Source organism: Hippocampus guttulatus, chromosome 9 (assembly GCF_054856545.1).
Source record: "Hippocampus guttulatus isolate MCC_2025c chromosome 9, RoL_Hgut_1.0, whole genome shotgun sequence".
Lineage (NCBI taxonomy): Eukaryota > Metazoa > Chordata > Actinopteri > Syngnathiformes > Syngnathidae > Hippocampus > Hippocampus guttulatus.
Window position 1 is genome coordinate 14506111 of NC_141269.1, and position 17687 is coordinate 14523797.

General features: G+C 47.9%; 1 protein-coding gene across 2 annotated transcripts in view; it reads right to left on the bottom strand.

The window, feature by feature from the left end:
* pkd1a (polycystic kidney disease 1a) overlaps positions 1–8344 on the bottom strand; it is a 72599-nt gene extending 64255 nt beyond the window's left edge. For both annotated transcript variants that reach the window (XM_086121103.1, XM_086121102.1), the window contains exon 1: positions 7914–8344. In XM_086121103.1, coding sequence (XP_085977229.1) covers positions 7914–8188 — 275 coding nt within the window. In that variant the 5' untranslated portion in view covers positions 8189–8344. The remainder of the gene's footprint in view (positions 1–7913) is intronic.
* Between the last annotated feature and the right edge of the window lie 9343 nt (positions 8345–17687).

Genomic DNA, 17687 nt, shown 5'->3' on the forward strand with positions numbered 1-17687 from the left:
ACATGTCTACGCGACCCGCGGTGAATGTAGCGACGTCGAGGCAGGCGAGCGATGTCAGGATGATGGTGCAGTTCCGGCGGTGGAGGCTCCGGTGCAATCCTCCGGATCCGGAGAAGATCCGCGACAGAATAGTGGAGTAGTCCTGTCACTGGATGATGGCAGAACGTCAGAAGTATCAGAAATAACCCAAAGGCGGCGAAGTTGTGCCGCCCCATGACGAGGGAGAAAGGCCGGTGCGGTGACAGCCGGTAAGTTTAAGCTACCGGCGTTAGCCCGTGGACTAAGTTACGATTTGGGGTTTGATTGATTGGGTGAAGCTATGATTTGTTACATCAATCACAGTCCAAACAGTCCAAAAACAGAAGGGCAAAAGAAAAATCTGAAGAAATATCTGAGCTTTTGAAAAGTTTGGAGTGAGAAGCGGCGACATACACGCCAGCGTCCTCTCACCCCGGATGTCAATCACCGAATCAAAAGTCGATGTGAATATTGTGGACTCCATGAATAGTGATGAGGTTGCTGTAACAGTATTTTTAAGATGATATTGGTCATAATTTGTTCAATGAATTGATTTTGAGAATGATTCAAAGGGATTGTCCGACGCTTGTGTCATTCATGAATGAAATCCGATGACATATCACCACACAAGTCCGCGGAGCGCCAAATTTGTTTGCCTGCTCCTTCATCAAATACACAAAAATCACGTGACACCACCTGTGCTGCTTTTAGCTTGTCTAAAACATAGTCTTCTTTTTGCCACCGAGATGCACCAACTGCTAACGTGCAGTGAGGCCTAGCACATCTACCAAATTCACAAAAACGCTGAACTAGAGCATTGCCCTGGCATGAAAATGAGAGCGCACCCGTTTTTACACCGAGACCGGACTACTCACCGTTACCAAACTGTCAGATGAGTCGTAAGCGAGCATAACCTCAACTGTAACAGCAGTGCGCTCATCGACCATAATGCAAAAGGTCGGCACCAATGGTGCTAAATTGCTCACCATTGCTCCCGTGCCACCACTGGCATGTATCAACAATGTCTAGCATTGGATTGACAAAAGCTCTTATTATATACCGTTATGGATCATATGCATCATATTAATATTTGTGATCAAGTGAAAGGCGCATATCAGATCATCTCACCTCATATACACAAAGCCATGGAACTACGATATTATAAAGTCACGTGCTCAATCTGAAGTGAAGTTGCATAAAGACTGTTAATGCCCTCTTTTAATTAATGACTTTGAGACAAGAAAGGCAAAGTTGGAATTGAAATGAATATTTTTATTGGAGATTGCCCCACTGAATTTGCTTTGCGACAAGAAAATGCAGTCTCCTGGGGAAAAAAAGTACTTGATTTTCATTGGTACATGATTAAAAGGTTTATTTTTCAACAAAGGAGGAAAAATTACATCTGTTTCCCACAGTTTAATCACTTGCAACCAATGTACATATGTGAATTAATTAAATCCAAAGGATTCTTTTTTTCAGTGGAAGGTGAATTTTAGAAATAATTTCTTTTTGTTCATTATTAAGCCAAATAAATGTCTTAACTCTTTTGTGTTCGTAATTTCTCTTTCACCTTGCATAAATATATTTATAAATATATTTTATCCACCCCTCCGTGAGTCGTCACCTTACCGTGGTGGAGGGGTTTGTGTGTCCCAATGATCCTAGGAGCTAAGTTGTCTGGGGCTTTATGCCCCTGGCAGGGTCACCCATGGCAAACAGGTTCTAGGTGAGGGGCCAGACAAAGCACGGCTCAAAGACCCTTATGATGAGAAAAATATATGGACCAAGGTTTCCCTTGCCCGGACGCGGGTCACCGGGGCCCGAGCTGGTGTGTGAGGCAGAGAATTTCCGACTGGATATAGTCGGACTTGCCTCCACACACAGCCTGGGTTCTGGTACCAGTTCTCTCGAGAGGGGTTGGACTCTCTTCCACTCTGGAGTTGCTCACGGTGAGAGGCGCAGAGCAGGTGTGGGCATACTCATTGCCCCCCGGCTCAGTGCCTGTACATTGGGGTTCACACCGGTAGACGAGAGGGTTGCCTCCCTCCGCCTTCGGGTGGGTGGACGGGTCCTGACTGTTGTTTGTGCATATGCACCAAACAGCAGCTCAGCATACCCACCCTTTTTGGAGTCCTTGGAGGGTGTGCTGGAGAGTACTCCTGCTGGGGATTCCCTTGTTCTGCTGGGGGACTTCAATGCTCACGTGGGCAATGACAGTGAGACCTGGAGGGGCGTGATTGGGAGGAACGGCCCCCCCGATCAGAACTCGAGTGGTGTTTTGTTATTGGACTTCTGTGCTCGCCACGGATTGTCCATAACGAACACCTTGTTCAAACATAAGGGTGTCCATATGTGCACTTGGCACCAGGACACCCTAGTTCGATGATCGACTTTGTAGTTGTATCATCGGATTTGCGGCCGCATGTTCTGGACACTCGGGTGAAGAGAGGGGCGGAGCTGTCAACTGATCACCACCTGGTGGTGAGTAGGCTCCGATGGTGGGGGAAGATGCCGGTCCGTCCTGGCAGACCCAAACATATTGTGAGGGTTTGTTGGGAGCGTCTGGCGGAATCCCCTGTCAGAAGGAGTTTCAGCTCCCACCTCCGACAGAGCTTTTCCCATGTTCTGGGGGAGGCGGGGGACATTGAGCCCGAGTGGACCATGTTCCGTGCCTCTATTGTTGAGGCGGCCAATCTGAGTTGTGGCCGTAAGGTGGTTGGTGCCTGTCGTGGCGGCAACCCCCGTACTCGCTGGTGGACACCAGCAGTAAGGGATGCCGTCAAGCTGAAGAAGGAGTCCTATCGAGCCTTTATGGCCTGTGGGACCCCAGAGGCAGCTGACGGGTATCGACTGGCCAAGCGGAACGCAGCTTCGGTGGTCGCCGAGGCAAAAACCAGAGCGTGGGAAGAGTTCGGTGAGGCCATGGAAGCCGACTTCCGGACGGCTTCGAGGAAATTCTGGTCCACCATCCGACGTCTCAGGAGGGGGAAGCAGTGCACCACTAACACTTGTACAGTGGGGATGGGGTGCTGCTGACTTCGACTCGGGACGTTGTGAACCGGTGGGCAGAGTACTTCGAAGACCTCCTCAACTCCACCAACACGTCTTCCTTGGAGGAAGCAGAGTCTGAGGACCCTGAGGTGGGCTCTCCTATCTCTGTGGTTGAAGTCACCGATGTGGTTAAAAAGCTCCTCGGTGGCAAGGCCCCAGGGGTGGATGAGATCCGCCCGGAGTTCCTCAAGGCTCTGGATGTTGTGGGGCTGTCCTGGTTGACACGCCTCTGCAACATCGCGTGGTCAACAGGGAGAGTGCCTCTGGATTGGCAGACCGGGGTGGTAGTCCCTCTTTTTAAAAAGGGGGACCGGAGGGTGTGTTCCAACTACAGAGGGATCACACTCCTCAGCCTCCCTGGTAAGGTCTATTCAGGGGTGCTGGAGAGGAGGGTCCGTCAGGAAGTCGAGCCTCAGATTGAGGAGGAGCAGTGTGGTTTTCGTCCCGGCCGTGGAACAGTGGACCAGCTCTACACCCTTAGCAGGGTCCTCGAGGGTATGTGGGAATTCGCCCAACCAGTCTACATGTGTTTTGTGGACTTGGAGAAGGCGTTTGACCGTGTCCCTCGGGGAGTTCTGTGGGGGGTGCTTCGTGGGTATGGGGTACCGAACCCCCTGATACGGGCGGTTCGGTCACTATACCACCGATGTCAGAGTTTGGTTCGCATTGCCGGCAGTAAGTCGGAATCGTTTCCAGTGGGGGTAGGACTCCGCCAAGGCTGCCCTTTGTCGCCGATTCTGTTCATAACCTTTATGGACAGAATTTCTAGGCGCAGCCGAAGCGTTGAGGGGGTCCGTTTTGGGGGCCTCAGTATTGCATCCCTGCTTTTTGCAGATGATGTGGTGCTGTTGGCTCCTTCAAACAGGGCTCTCCAACTCTCACTGGAGCGTTTCGCAGCCGAGTGTGAAGCGGCTGGGATGAAGATCAGCACCTCCAAATCTGAAACCATGGTCCTCAGTCGGAAAAGGGTGGAGTGCCCCCTCCGGGTCGGGGAGGAGATCTTGCCCCAAGTGGAGGAGTTCAAGTATCTTGGGGTCTTGTTCACGAGTGGGGGCAGGAGGGAGCGGGAGATCGACAAAGCATTCGCCAAAGGGCGAAGCTCTCAATTTACCGGTCGATCTACGTTCCAACCCTCATCTATGGTCACGAGCTATGGGTCGTGACCGAAAGAACGAGATTCCGGTTACAAGCGGCCGATATGAGTTTTCTCCGCAGGGTGTCTGGGCTCTCCCTTAGAGATAAGGTGAGAAGCTCGGTCATCCGGGAGGGGCTCAGAGTCGAGCCGCTTCTCCTCCACATCGAGAGGAGCCAGATGAGGTGGCTTGGGCATCTGATTCGGATGCCTCCTGAGCGCCTCCCTGGTGAGGTGTTCCGGTCATGTCCCACCGGGAGGAGACCCCGAGGAAGACCCAGGACACGCTGGAGAGACTATGTCACCCAGCTGGCCTGGGAACGTCTCGGGATCCCCCGGAGAGAGCTGGAAGAAGTAGCTAGGGAGAGGGAAGTCTGGGCTTCCCTGCTAAAGCTGTTGCCCCCGCGACCCGGCCCCGGATAAGCGGTAGATGATGGATGGATGGATGGATATTTTATCCAAATCCTTGATTATTCAATAGAATTTTTTATGGGGTACTTAAATTCGAATATGCAGCAGCCCTACATTCAACTCACCCATTATACTGTCATATTTTTATCGTTCAAGAAAGCTTTTGCTTCTGGTCCCTGAGATTAACCTGCAAAGAATTGTTCCACAAAGAAAAAATTTCATTTTGAGCCTTGCCATGGTCGTTATCCCCTGCATATATTAGCATTCGTTCAAAGCACTATTATGCAAATGTACTACTTCACACAGTTGCAAGCATGACCGAAGACACCAAAGACTCTTTTTCAAGACTGCCCTCCAGCCAGATCCCATTCACAGTAATTCAAAGTAATTCCCGATAGTGAAAATGAACCAGTTTTGGTGGTTTTCTGTAAAACATTTGTGATGTTGTTAATTAATGATACTGAACACTCACTGCATTTCATAATAATGATACACTCATATGATCCTTTATAATATACTGTACCATGTTCATGGAGAGTATTGCTAAAATTTTGCACATGCATATGGACCAGAACTTTTTTTGTGTGTGTTTGAAGGTTGGGGTAGGAACCAGGCTAGCCCACAAATAGCCCAAATTTGCATATAATTGAGGCACAATGAAATGCATTGATGAACAGAAAAAAAATGAACTCCTCAAATTCTCCCCCCGCCCCCCCAAAAAAAACACTGATATATGAAAAAACAGGGGAGAAAATGGGGTGGGAGGGAACAGAAAATAAAGCAGGTAAATCTTGAATTTACAGTGGCTTGTGATTACGTCACCGGAAGTTGTTAGCGCTCAGCAGTCTGCAATTGCAGCTTGTGATCAGAGCTGTTGCACTCCATCTTTTTATCGTCATTATTCTCATTCAGAGTTTGCTTCGTGTACAATTCACCGAGGGCACGGGCAAAGAATAGGAATCTAGGAGGGCCCAGGGAAGCACTTTAAAACGGTACGTGTGAGCTACGATAGTTAACAGGCTGCAAAAGTGCGTCGCATGCCTCAGTTTCAGGCTGTTTCTCATCATGGCGTGCGTGTGTGTGTGTGTGTGTGTGCGCGCGCGCATGTGCGCGCGCGTGTGCCGGTAAGGGTAGATCCCGGGAGGTTAGTTGATCGAAAAGTAGATCTTCGATTAGAAAAGTTTGGGCACCCCTGCACTACACCATCGTCGACCAATACAATACATAATTTGAATCTGCACAGCATTGTTAAGTCATAGACAAATATAAACGGTGTTCTCACAGCGATGAGGAGAGTTTTGGAATTAGCACGATTATGCGGGCGGCCCAGTGTTCCACTGGTTAGCACGTCCGCCTCACAGTGCAGAGGTGCAGGGTTCGATTTCGGCTTCGGCCTTCCTGAGTTTGCATATCCTCCCTGTTCCTGCGTGGGTTTTCTCCGGGTACTCTGGTTTACTCCTACATTCCAAAAACATGCCTGGCAAGTTAATGGAACACTCTAAATAATTCCCGGGCATGAGTGTGAGTGCGATATTGTCAAGAATATTTTTGACTTGACTTCTCCTTTAAAAACAAAAATGTGATGTCCTAGAAATAAAAAAGTAAAGACATTTTTTTAAATTGGTGTTAAAAATGCATAAAGCCATCCATCTATGATTAAAACTTGCTGTTGAACAGTGTGTTTTTTTTCATCACAGTATGTAACTGAAAACAAGCTATAAATAAACTCACTCCAAGTGGCATCGTCATTATCGTGAGCACAACAATTTCATCTCCTTTAAAAATTCAAGTCTTTCATTTTTCTTTGTAACTATGCAGTAGATTAACTAAGACAAATCATGCATTGCCAAAAGTTTCAATATTTTCATGTCTTAAGTTTTGCATTGGATAACCATGTTCTACACATACACATGAAAAAAATAAACTTTAATCATTTCACTTGATGCTGTCTGAATGCAAGGTGGAAGAAGGTGATCAACGTTCAGAGGACTTCACAGTCAATCACTTTTGACATCTGGGTTATTCTGGTGCCTGTTGAATGAAGTTTCTATATGCTACAAGTACAAATTAAATGAGAGTAGGTGGTTTGAAGGGAAATAAATAATTGACAACATGTGGCTTGCATCTGCTCAGAACAGAATGTTCTTGATGCAGCAGCACAAGAGAGCAGCATGCTGATCCACACCACAAAGTCCAGTTCCACTTTTCTGGTGACTGGCTTCACTCTGAAGTCCCACAAGACGACACATTCACGTACACTAAGAAAATACAGACTTTGGCATCATGACCTCTAATAGAGGGCTCAGACTCTTGCTCGCTCTCTCTCTCTCTCTCTCTCTCTCTCCCACCCCCCCCCCCCCCCCACACACACGCATACACACTACTTGATTGGGCATTCTAATTCCATGAAGTTTCATGCTACAAATTTCCAGTCTGATGAAACACTGGAACTTCAACGACACTGTCAGTCCAATATACATATTGTGCGTGCATGCTTCACAACATTTATTGAGCTCAAATATTTTACATTAGAAAAATCTCACGGCACAACTCTAAACAAAAATGCTACAATCTGTAAACATTATGATATAAGGATTATCTTGTCTCAGTTTACTCCAAATCTAAATAGAAAATCTTCCCCCGCTTAATCGAACACAAACCGATTTTTATTTTGTTGTTTGGATGGTAACAACGCAGGTTAAATCCAATCTTCTTCCATATAATGTAACTGCATTTTATTCTTCTGCCTGTCTGTATGTCAGTGGCAAAGTTTGTTCAACAAAGATATCTTATTGGTTGTGGAAAAAAAACTGCCGAATAACACGAAACTGCTACAGCGCACTTGATTATCTCACGCAGCACGTTAGACCGCTATTTTGGGAAACAGGAAACCAATTTTTTTTTAACGAGTAAATCACTTCCAAATAAATCACACATGGATAGCAAAATTAATTAATGTTTATGATTGGTTTGTACTAATGGCAGCAACGCTATTTTCGTGATACCCCAAATTTTGAGCAAAAATAGCAAGAGGAGTGAACTTGCCAACAATGATCCTAAGAATAAGATGTGAATAATTAGAGTATGATTCTGATGATGGTGATGATGAGAAGAGGAAAGAAATCAACTCAACGTCGTGGATGATGCAAACGCGTTGGATGTGGCTCGAGTAAACAACATCATCGCGCCCCCCTCCTGGGAAAGTTGCCTTTTGCTTGCCATGTTAGCAATAGTGTTGCTGAGCGAATTCCCATATCGAAACAAACAGCACGCTGTATGTAATGTGGTTAATTGGACTCACAGCACAGTGGTAAGCAGAGGGATATCTGCCGCTCCGGGGGCCCTCTCCAGGCCGACGTTGGAGCAGTTGACCACGCAGCCCTGCTGGGGCCCTGCCGGCGTGCAGCTGCAGTTAACGGGACAGGGCGTGCAGCTCCTGCCGGCGGCCGTCTGCGAGCCGAGGCTCCACGGCTCCAAGCAGCACAAAGCCACCAGCAGGCTGGATAGGAAGTAGAAGCTGCTGCCGCAGACGCCATGTTTTCGCTTGGTTACAGTCGCTCCATTTCCACAAGGCATAGCTCACTCACATCTCATCGCATCTGATGGTGGAAGTCCTCGCAGGCTGGAAAGGACCAAAGCAAACACACTTTTTTTTTGGCCTCGGGTTTCATGTGAGGAGAGCCGCGATTGAAGAAGGATCCACTTTTGGACGAGGTAAACTCCAAAGTTTTCCTCGGCTTTCCCCGTTCCTCTGAAAAACTAACGGAGCGTCTCCAGGAATCTTTCCCTGACGAAAAAAGAAAAAAGTTTTGGAACTTCCTCTCTCCTCCTCCTTCTCCTCCTCCTCTTTCTGCATTATGCAGTTCTACAAACCACCGCCGAGTATCCACTGCAGTGTTTCCCAAACGTATTCAGCCAGAGCACATGCAATATTTTACACGATGATAAAAAAAAATTAAAAATCTGAAAAATCAAACTCTTGAGTGAATTTTTTTAATGCATATGTTGAATTTCTAATTTGAAATTAATTTTAAATGCCATTCGTTCCAGGTCAGTCCAGCAAAACCCGCTCAAATTTACGTTTTAAAATTAACATCACTTAATGATGAGACATTATCATCCATCCATCCATTTTCGAATCCACTTTTCCTCACGAGGGTCGGCGTGCTGGGGCCTATAAGCAATGTTTTGAACTGGCTCACTGGACAAGAACGAGAGAATGTTTTGATAAAAGCTAGTTTCCAGCGCCTTCCTGGGGATGAGGATCACAGAAAAAATAGCTTGGTAGTCTTCGTTTGAAAGGACAATCACCTCACCGTTATACCTGTGCCCCCTTTCATTTTGCGGAGAAAAGGCACGGCGCTGCAAAACGCAAAACTTTGTGCTGATGGACTTGCTGCTTGCATTGCAAAAGAAAAAACAATTTTGCTGGGTGACATTGAGTGCCACGAGAACATTAGATATTGTTTTTATGTGTGTGGGAGACACAACACTTTAGTATTTAGTCAACGTCTGAAATTATTAGGGCCACAATATTTCGGATGTTATGGACAGGAAAGCGGTTTTACCTCACGTATCAAGCGAGCGAGTTCGGAGCGCATTTAAAAATGTGACTGTACAGTGTCGCGTGCCTCTTTTTTTTTTGTTTGTTTGTTTACATCATCCTGATGCTGCGTTGCATAAGCAGGAAGTGGCAACAACTGGCATTCCCACATTGTTAAAGTCTGGAACTGTCCTAAAAAGTGGACTCGCACTAACAGTTTCCGCGTAACCAAAACGCCGGTTTCTCATTACTGGAAATTGCGCACCCATTCACACATAGGCTCATGCGGTGTAGGAATAAGGTGGATAGTGCAGGGAACAGGTGAAAACGATGAGGTTGCAACAAGGTAAGTCAAGCTCATGCACAAGAAGAAGTTTACAGGAACTGGGTTTTCAAAAGAAAAGGTAGACAGGAAATCAGCGCAACATGAACATAGTGTAAAAGAAAGTGAGACAGGCAGACATCTACCGAGTTTTGAATCAGATGCCTGCCTAAGTAATCCAAATGTTAAGTTAGTGTTTAGTTCCCAGTCTTAAGTCTTATTCTCCTTTAAATGTAATGTTTCCATGCACTACGGTGTCCATGTTCTTAAACAGAGCAATTAAACGCAATCATGTGTGATTTCCACATCGCCGGGAAATCCGTGGCATCATTAAATGAAGAGTTGATTTTGGATGACGTTGTGCACATTGGGACTCAACAATGTTTGGTTTTTGCTCCCATGTTCATGAGCTGAACGCAGAGATCTAATTAAGACTTTTTCCATCAGCAAACCTGGACAATTTCTCTCATGTGCTGTTTACAAATTTGTCAAAATCAGTTTGAGTGCTTCTCCTTTGCCAGGATAATTTATCCTCCTTCATGGATGCCGTCTCTCAAGATGCTGAGAAGACAGCGTGATTATTGCAAAAACAGGGTCTGCATTCAAATTTCACACCACAACCGATGTGATTTGTAGTATGAACTTGAATTGCAGGTCTGAAGCGTTTTTGGTGCTCGTGGCATTCTCAGTCATCGACTGAGGCTGTTTGAATACCCCAAAGACATGTTTACAGAGAATATAAAAAAGGTTCCGAATAAAATGAGCTGCCTCTCCAAAATATCCCGGTATAATATGACACGTACATTTTATTCTTATCTGAAGGATGAGTGGAGCTGTACTGATTAACCAGTTTGGCCTTACTCCTGAAACATATTATTTAGTATTTGTCTGGCCAGGACGGGTCCAGTCTGGGTTGAGTGAAGGTAAAATGAGCTAAGCTTCTGTTTGGTTATGGGGAGGGTCCATGGGTCTAGGCAGGAAAACAGCACTTACTGAGGCTACTAGATGTGTTATTGTAGGGCTACAGGAAGGAGGAGGGCTCCACTGAAGCAGGCTCTGTAGATGCACGAATAGGAGGGAAAAGGAGCTGCGGTATAACGCAAAATCCATCCATCCATCCATCATCTACCGCTTATCCGGGGCCGGGTCGCGGGGGCAACAGCTTTAGCAGGGAAGCCCAGACTTCCCTCTCCCTAGCTACTTCTTCCAGCTCTCCCCGGGGGATCCCGAGACGTTCCCAGGCCAGCTGGGTGACATAGTCTCTCCAGCGTGTCCTGGGTCTTCCTCGGGGTCTCCTCCCGGTGGGACATGCCCGGAACACCTCACCAGGGAGGCGCTCAGGGGGCAACCGAATCAGATGCCCAAGCCACCTCATCTGGCTCCTCTCGATGTGGAGGAGAAGCGGCTCGACTCTGAGCCCCTCCCGGATGACCGAGCTTCTCACCTTATCTCTAAGGGAGAGCCCGGACACCCTGCGGAGAAAACTCATTTCGGCCGCTTGTAACCGGGATCTCGTTCTTTCGGTCACGACCCATAGCTCGTGACCATAGATGAGGGTTGGAACGTAGATCGACCGGTAAATTGAGAGCTTCGCCCTTTGGCTCAGCTCCTTCTTCACCACGACAGACCGATACAACGTCCGCATCACAGCAGACGCTGCACCGATCCGCCTGTCGATCTCCCGCTCCCTCCTGCCCCCACTCGTGAACAAGACCCCAAGATACTTGAACTCCTCCACTTGGGGCAAGATCTCCTCCCCGACCCGGAGGGGACACTCCACCCTTTTCCGACTGAGGACCATGGTTTCAGATTTGGAGGTGCTGATCTTCATCCCAACCGCTTCACACTCGGCTGCGAAACGCTCCAGTGAGAGTTGGAGAGACCCGTTTGAAGGAGCCAACAGCACCACATCATCTGCAAAAAGCAGGGATGCAATACTGAGGCCCCCAAAACGGATCCCCTCAACGCTTCGGCTGCGCCTAGAAATTCTGTCCATAAAGGTTATGAACAGAATCGGCGACAAAGGGCAGCCTTGGCGGAGTCCTACCCCCACTGGAAACGATTCCGACTTACTGCCGGCAATGCGAACCAAACTCTGACATCGGTGGTATAGTGACCGAACAGCCCGTATCAGGGGGTTCGGTACCCCATACCCACGAAGCACCCCCCACAGAACTCCCCGAGGGACACGGTCAAACGCCTTCTCCAAGTCCACAAAACACATGTAGACTGGTTGGGCGAATTCCCACATACCCTCGAGGACCCTGCTAAGGGTGTAGAGCTGGTCCACTGTTCCACGGCCGGGACGAAAACCACACTGCTCCTCCTCAATCTGAGGCTCGACTTCCTGACGGACCCTCCTCTCCAGCACCCCTGAATAGACCTTACCAGGGAGGCTGAGGAGTGTGATCCCTCTGTAGTTGGAACACACCCTCCGGTCCCCCTTTTTAAAAAGAGGGACTACCACCCCGGTCTGCCAATCCAGAGGCACTCTCCCTGTTGACCACGCGATGTTGCAGAGGCGTGTCAACCAGGACAGCCCCACAACATCCAGAGCCTTGAGGAACTCCGGGCGGATCTCATCCACCCCCAGGGCCCTGCCACCGAGGAGCTTTTTGACCACATCGGTGACTTCAACCACAGAGATAGGAGAGCCCACCTCAGAGTCCCCAGGCTCTGCTTCCTCCAAGGAAGGCGTGTTGGTGGAGTTGAGGAGGTCTTCGAAGTACTCTGCCCACCGATTCACAACGTCCCGAGTCGAAGTCAGCAGCGCCCCATCCCCACTGTACACAGTGTTAGTGGTGCACTGCTTCCCCCTCCTGAGACGTCGGATGGTGGACCAGAATTTCCTCGAAGCCGTCCGGAAGTCGGCGTCCATGGCCTCACCGAACTCTTCCCACGCTCGGGTTTTTGCCTCGGCGACCACCGAAGCTGCCTTCCGCTTGGCCAGTCGATACCCGTCAGCTGCCTCTGGGGTCCCACAGGTCATAAAGGCTCGATAGGACTCCTTCTTCAGCTTGACGGCATCCCTTACTGCTGGTGTCCACCAGCGAGTACGGGGGTTGCCGCCACGACAGGCACCAACCACCTTACGGCCACAACTCAGATTGGCCGCCTCAACAATAGAGGCGCGGAACATGGTCCACTCGGGCTCAATGTCCCCCGCCTCCCCCGGAACATGGGAAAAGCTCTGTCGGAGGTGGGAGTTGAAACTCCTTCTGACAGGGGATTCCGCCAGACGCTCCCAACAAACCCTCACAATACGTTTGGGTCTGCCAGGACGGACCGGCATCTTCCCCCACCATCGGAGCCTACTCACCACCAGGTGGTGATCAGTTGACAGCTCCGCCCCTCTCTTCACCCGAGTGTCCAGAACATGCGGCCGCAAATCCGATGATACAACTACAAAGTCGATCATCGAACTGCGGCCTAGGGTGTCCTGGTGCCAAGTGCACATATGGACACCCTTATGCTTGAACAAGGTGTTCGTTATGGACAATCCGTGGCGAGCACAGAAGTCCAATAACAAAACACCACTCGAGTTCTGATCGGGGGGGCCGTTCCTCCCAATCACGCCCCTCCAGGTCTCACTGTCATTGCCCACGTGAGCATTGAAGTCCCCCAGCAGAACAAGGGAGTCCCCAGCAGGAGTACTCTCCAGCACACCCTCCAAGGACTCCAAAAAGGGTGGGTATGCTGAGCTGCTGTTTGGTGCATATGCACAAACAACAGTCAGGACCCGTCCGCCCACCCGAAGGCGGAGGGAGGCAACCCTCTCGTCTACCGGTGTGAACCCCAATGTACAGGCACTGAGCCGGGGGGCAATGAGTATGCCCACACCTGCTCTGCGCCTCTCACCTTGAGCAACTCCAGAGTGGAAGAGAGTCCAACCCCTCTCGAGAGAACTGGTACCAGAACCCAGGCTGTGTGTGGAGGCAAGTCCGACTATATCCAGTCGGAAATTCTCTGCCTCACACACCAGCTCGGGCTCCTTCCCTGCCAGAGAGGTGACATTCCATGTCCCAAGAGCTAGCTTCTGCAGCCGAGGATCGGACCGCCAGGGTCCCCGCCTTTGGCTGCCGCCCAGCTCACATTGCACCCGACCCCTTTGGCCCCTCTCATGGGTGGTGAGCCCATGGGAAGGGGGACCCACGTTGCCTCTTCGGGCTGTGCCCGGCCGGGCCCCATGGGTGTAGGCCCGGCCACCAGGCGCTTGCCAACGAGCCCCACCTCCAGGCCTGGCTCCAGAGGGGGGCCCCGGTGACCCGCGTCCGGGCAAGGGAAACCTTGGTCCATATATTTTTGTCATCATAAGGGGTCTTTGAGCCGTGCTTTGTCTGGCCCCTCACCTAGAACCTGTTTGCCATGGGTGACCCTGCCAGGGGCATAAAGCCCCAGACAACTTAGCTCCTAGGATCATTGGGACACACAAACCCCTCCACCACGGTAAGGTGACGACTCACGGAGGGGATAACGCAAAATAACTGCTGCATTTGTCATGAATGTTTAAAAAAATTTTTTTAAATCATAGCATTAACTAATACGTTTTTTCTCAAGGGACTTGAATGCACTGTCACTCAAAAACCACATTATAGTTGATGGAATTAGACTAGTCAAGTCAAGTCAAGTCAACAGTATTTATAGAGCACTTTCAAACAGCCATCGCTGCATACAAAGTGCTGTACATGGAGCAATTTAACATGCACAATAAAGAGTAAGACAAATCGGTAATAAAGGCAGTAGAAAGCACCAAACAGTAAAACCAAGAACAAATCTAAGTCATGCTGAGTCGAATGCCAAAGAATACAAGTGAGTTTTGAGGAGGGTTTTGAAGATGGGCAGCGAGGAGGCTTGCCGAATGTTCAGTGGGAGGTCATTCCAGAGAGAGGGACCAGCAACAGAAAAGGCTCGATCCCCTCTGAGCCTCAGTTTAGTTCTTGGTACTTCTAATAAAGTCTGGTCCACAGACCTGAGGCGCCGGGCAGGTGTGTAGGGGCGGATGAGCTCAGAGAGGTAAGGTGGCGCGAGATTATTCAGAGATTTGAAAACAAATAAGAGGATCTTGAAAATAACTCTAAAATGAATGGGGAGCCAGGGAAGGGATGCCAGAGTAGGAGTTATGTGCTCCCTCTTATAGCTCCCTCTAAATATATTGGTTTCCCACTGATGAACTACACACAGCATTTACGAGAGAAAAATATTACATGAAAATGCATTAACAAAAAAGGATAAAAAGTACACAACTAATATAAAACAGCGAAACTGATTTTTTCAGAGTCATATTGGCCCATAAAAGGAAACTATGAATAAATAAGTTTGACAAAAGTCCTAATTCATACCATGATCCCAAAAATGCAGACACATTATTGCGTGAGTGTGAGTGTGTGTGCGTGTGCGTGTGCGTGTGCGTGTACGTGTGCGTGTGTGTGTACGTATGTGGGTGTGTGTGATGTGTCTCATGGTAGTAGAAACTAACTAGACAGCAAATGAACAACAATTTTAAAAACAACAACCGTATTTTCAGTACCTTCAGCAACAAACGTATTAATGAAAAGGAACCATCGTTGGATTTCATGATGTGGGTGGAGTTTTCCATCCATCCATCCATCCATTATCTGATATGCTTATCCCCACGAGGGTCCCGAGCGTGCTGGAACCTATCCCAGCAGTCTTCGGACACACTTAGACAAACAACCATTCACACTCACAATTACACTTTTGCACAAATTAAAGTGTTCGATCAACCAACCATGCATGTTTTTGGAATGTGGGAGGAAACCTGAATACCCGAAGAATACCCACGCAGGCACGGGGAGAACACGCAAACTTCACACAGAGAAACCCGGACCCTGGATTCGAACACTCGTCTTCTACACCGAAGGCCACTCTAATTCAGGGGTCACCAACATGGTGCCCATGGACACCAGGGAGCCCTATTCCAAAAAATAGCTCACCAGTGATTAGACACTGTGACTCTCCAGGAATATTGTAGAATCAATCATTTCAAAATGTGAACACTGGCAGATATTTATAATAAAGTGTGGCCAATTGATATTTATCTCTTTCATAATTATTGTGAGAAATCACTAATGTGATCAGTGTCTTCTCAGAAATGAATATCATTAATCATTAATCATCACATACACAGGTAGGTTGAGCAAATTTGTTTCAAAAGTGCATTTTATCAAGCCGGTAGCCCTCCGCATTAATCAGTAACCAAGAAGGAGCTCTTAGTTTCAAAAAAGTTGGTGATCTCTGCTCTTAATTGTCCCTTGGTGTGACTGTGAGTCCGAAACAAGAAGTTATTCTCGTCTTCTTTACCTTCGTTTTGAGACAAAGGTCATCTTGAAGAAACATCAACGTAATTTCCCATCATTTATGTTGGGTCCATTTGCATAAAACAATCACAGCATCTGGTGTTTCCCTCAAGTCCTTGTGCTGGAAAATTGGAAAAACATAAAAAGGATGCCCACGGGACAATAATGTCCCTTGACAGGTCAGTAAGGTCAACCCTTCTGTCGTGCGATAGTTTCGCTCCAGGGGATTTTATATACACAGGCACATTATTAGGAGGCGCTTTCTCCCCAACCCACCTGATGCAAAGATCCTCAAACCCAAAGTGTGTGTGAGTGTGTGAATGCGTGATGAGTTCGTGACTTAGCGGGTGGTCGGCATGCCACTCTCCGTTGTTCCCTGCGGAGAAGAAATACCAGGAACAAAAAGACCACCCAGCAGTGCAAATGGAGGTTACAGTACATGTGCTGGTTACGGGAGCGTATAAGCAAATTGATGTATCTGTTTTGTCTGCAGCTGTTTATCGATTCTGTGTGTGTGTGTGTGTGTGTGTGTGTGTGTGTGTGTGTGTGTGTGTGTGTGTGTGTGTGTGTGTGTGTGTGTGTGTGGCAAAATCGCCTTCCAATCCATATGTACAGCATCATGATGAAATTCTTATTATTTAGGGTGTAGAAAAGAAACGTGCAACGGTATTGTGGTTTGTGTGTAGTGTCGCATTGCGTGCATCACATCGGCTGGGCTGCAAAATGGCGCCTGTTGAGCAAGTTGGCCAGACGCTGTGGCTGTGTCCAAATTCACAGGCTATCGCATGACGTCACTTCCCTTACCACTCGACCACCATTTTGTTTCCAAATTCTAGAAAGTCAATTCGCATGCGCTGTCATTCGACGCCTTCAAAGGCTCGTCCTCATGTAGCCTCCGTGGAGCGCAATAACTGTGGCAGATTGGCAGGCTTAATGAATTTGGACACCACGTGCAGTTGAGTTCCACCAGAAATCACCTAGCTGAAAATGTGGCCTTCGGAGGACCTAGCCTGTGAATTTGGACACAGGCTGTTAATAAAATAAGTTTATGGGTAATTTTCAGATAATTACAGATCATGAAAACAACCTTGTTTTTTTTCCCTACGTGCACGTGGACCCCGTGCACATAGGAAGCCATGCCCTCTTTTGTAAAAGTTATTGATGATTTAAAATTTTGGGTGTCACCATATAGACAGCTGTGGTCAAGTGGTTAAGCTCCTCTGCCACTTGAGCAAGACACCGACATCCCAAACTGCTCTTGGGCACTTCAACAGCTCCTTGCTCCAGTGTGTGTTTGCTGCAATGGGTCAAATTCAGAGGTCTAATTTTGTGTACATTTGTACATGACCTAAATAGATGATTATTTTTCTTAAGCTCATAAGGGAAAAATCATTCACAGTGATATGGACTTAATATTTAATGAGGGCCCACTGAAATACAATTCTTGCATGCTCGTAAATACAAAAGTGTGCAACAGTGAAGACATAAACAGCTTAATAGCAACCATGTGCGGTTCACAATTTACATGTGTTTCGCAGATACAAGTGCATAAATCAACCTAATTATTCACTTACCCATTACACTCCTGTCTCAGTACATTTGTAATAACAATAACAACATGGCGTTGTTCTGACATGTTCACAAATTCATACACATGTCGGAAATAACACCATCTATTTTGCAGTCTTCTGTGAGTGCAAAAATACCTGCTGCATCCTGGCACTTCAGATGACAGATACCTAGCTCTGGTGTATTGCAACAACATAATGCCCTTGGAGGGTTTAGATCAGGGGATGTCATTAATATTTTTTCAAATTTGAGCCTGTGACGCCCTTTGAGACTCTTTTGTGATTACGAGCTGCGTACAGTAAATCGTTTTGACTTGCCTTCATT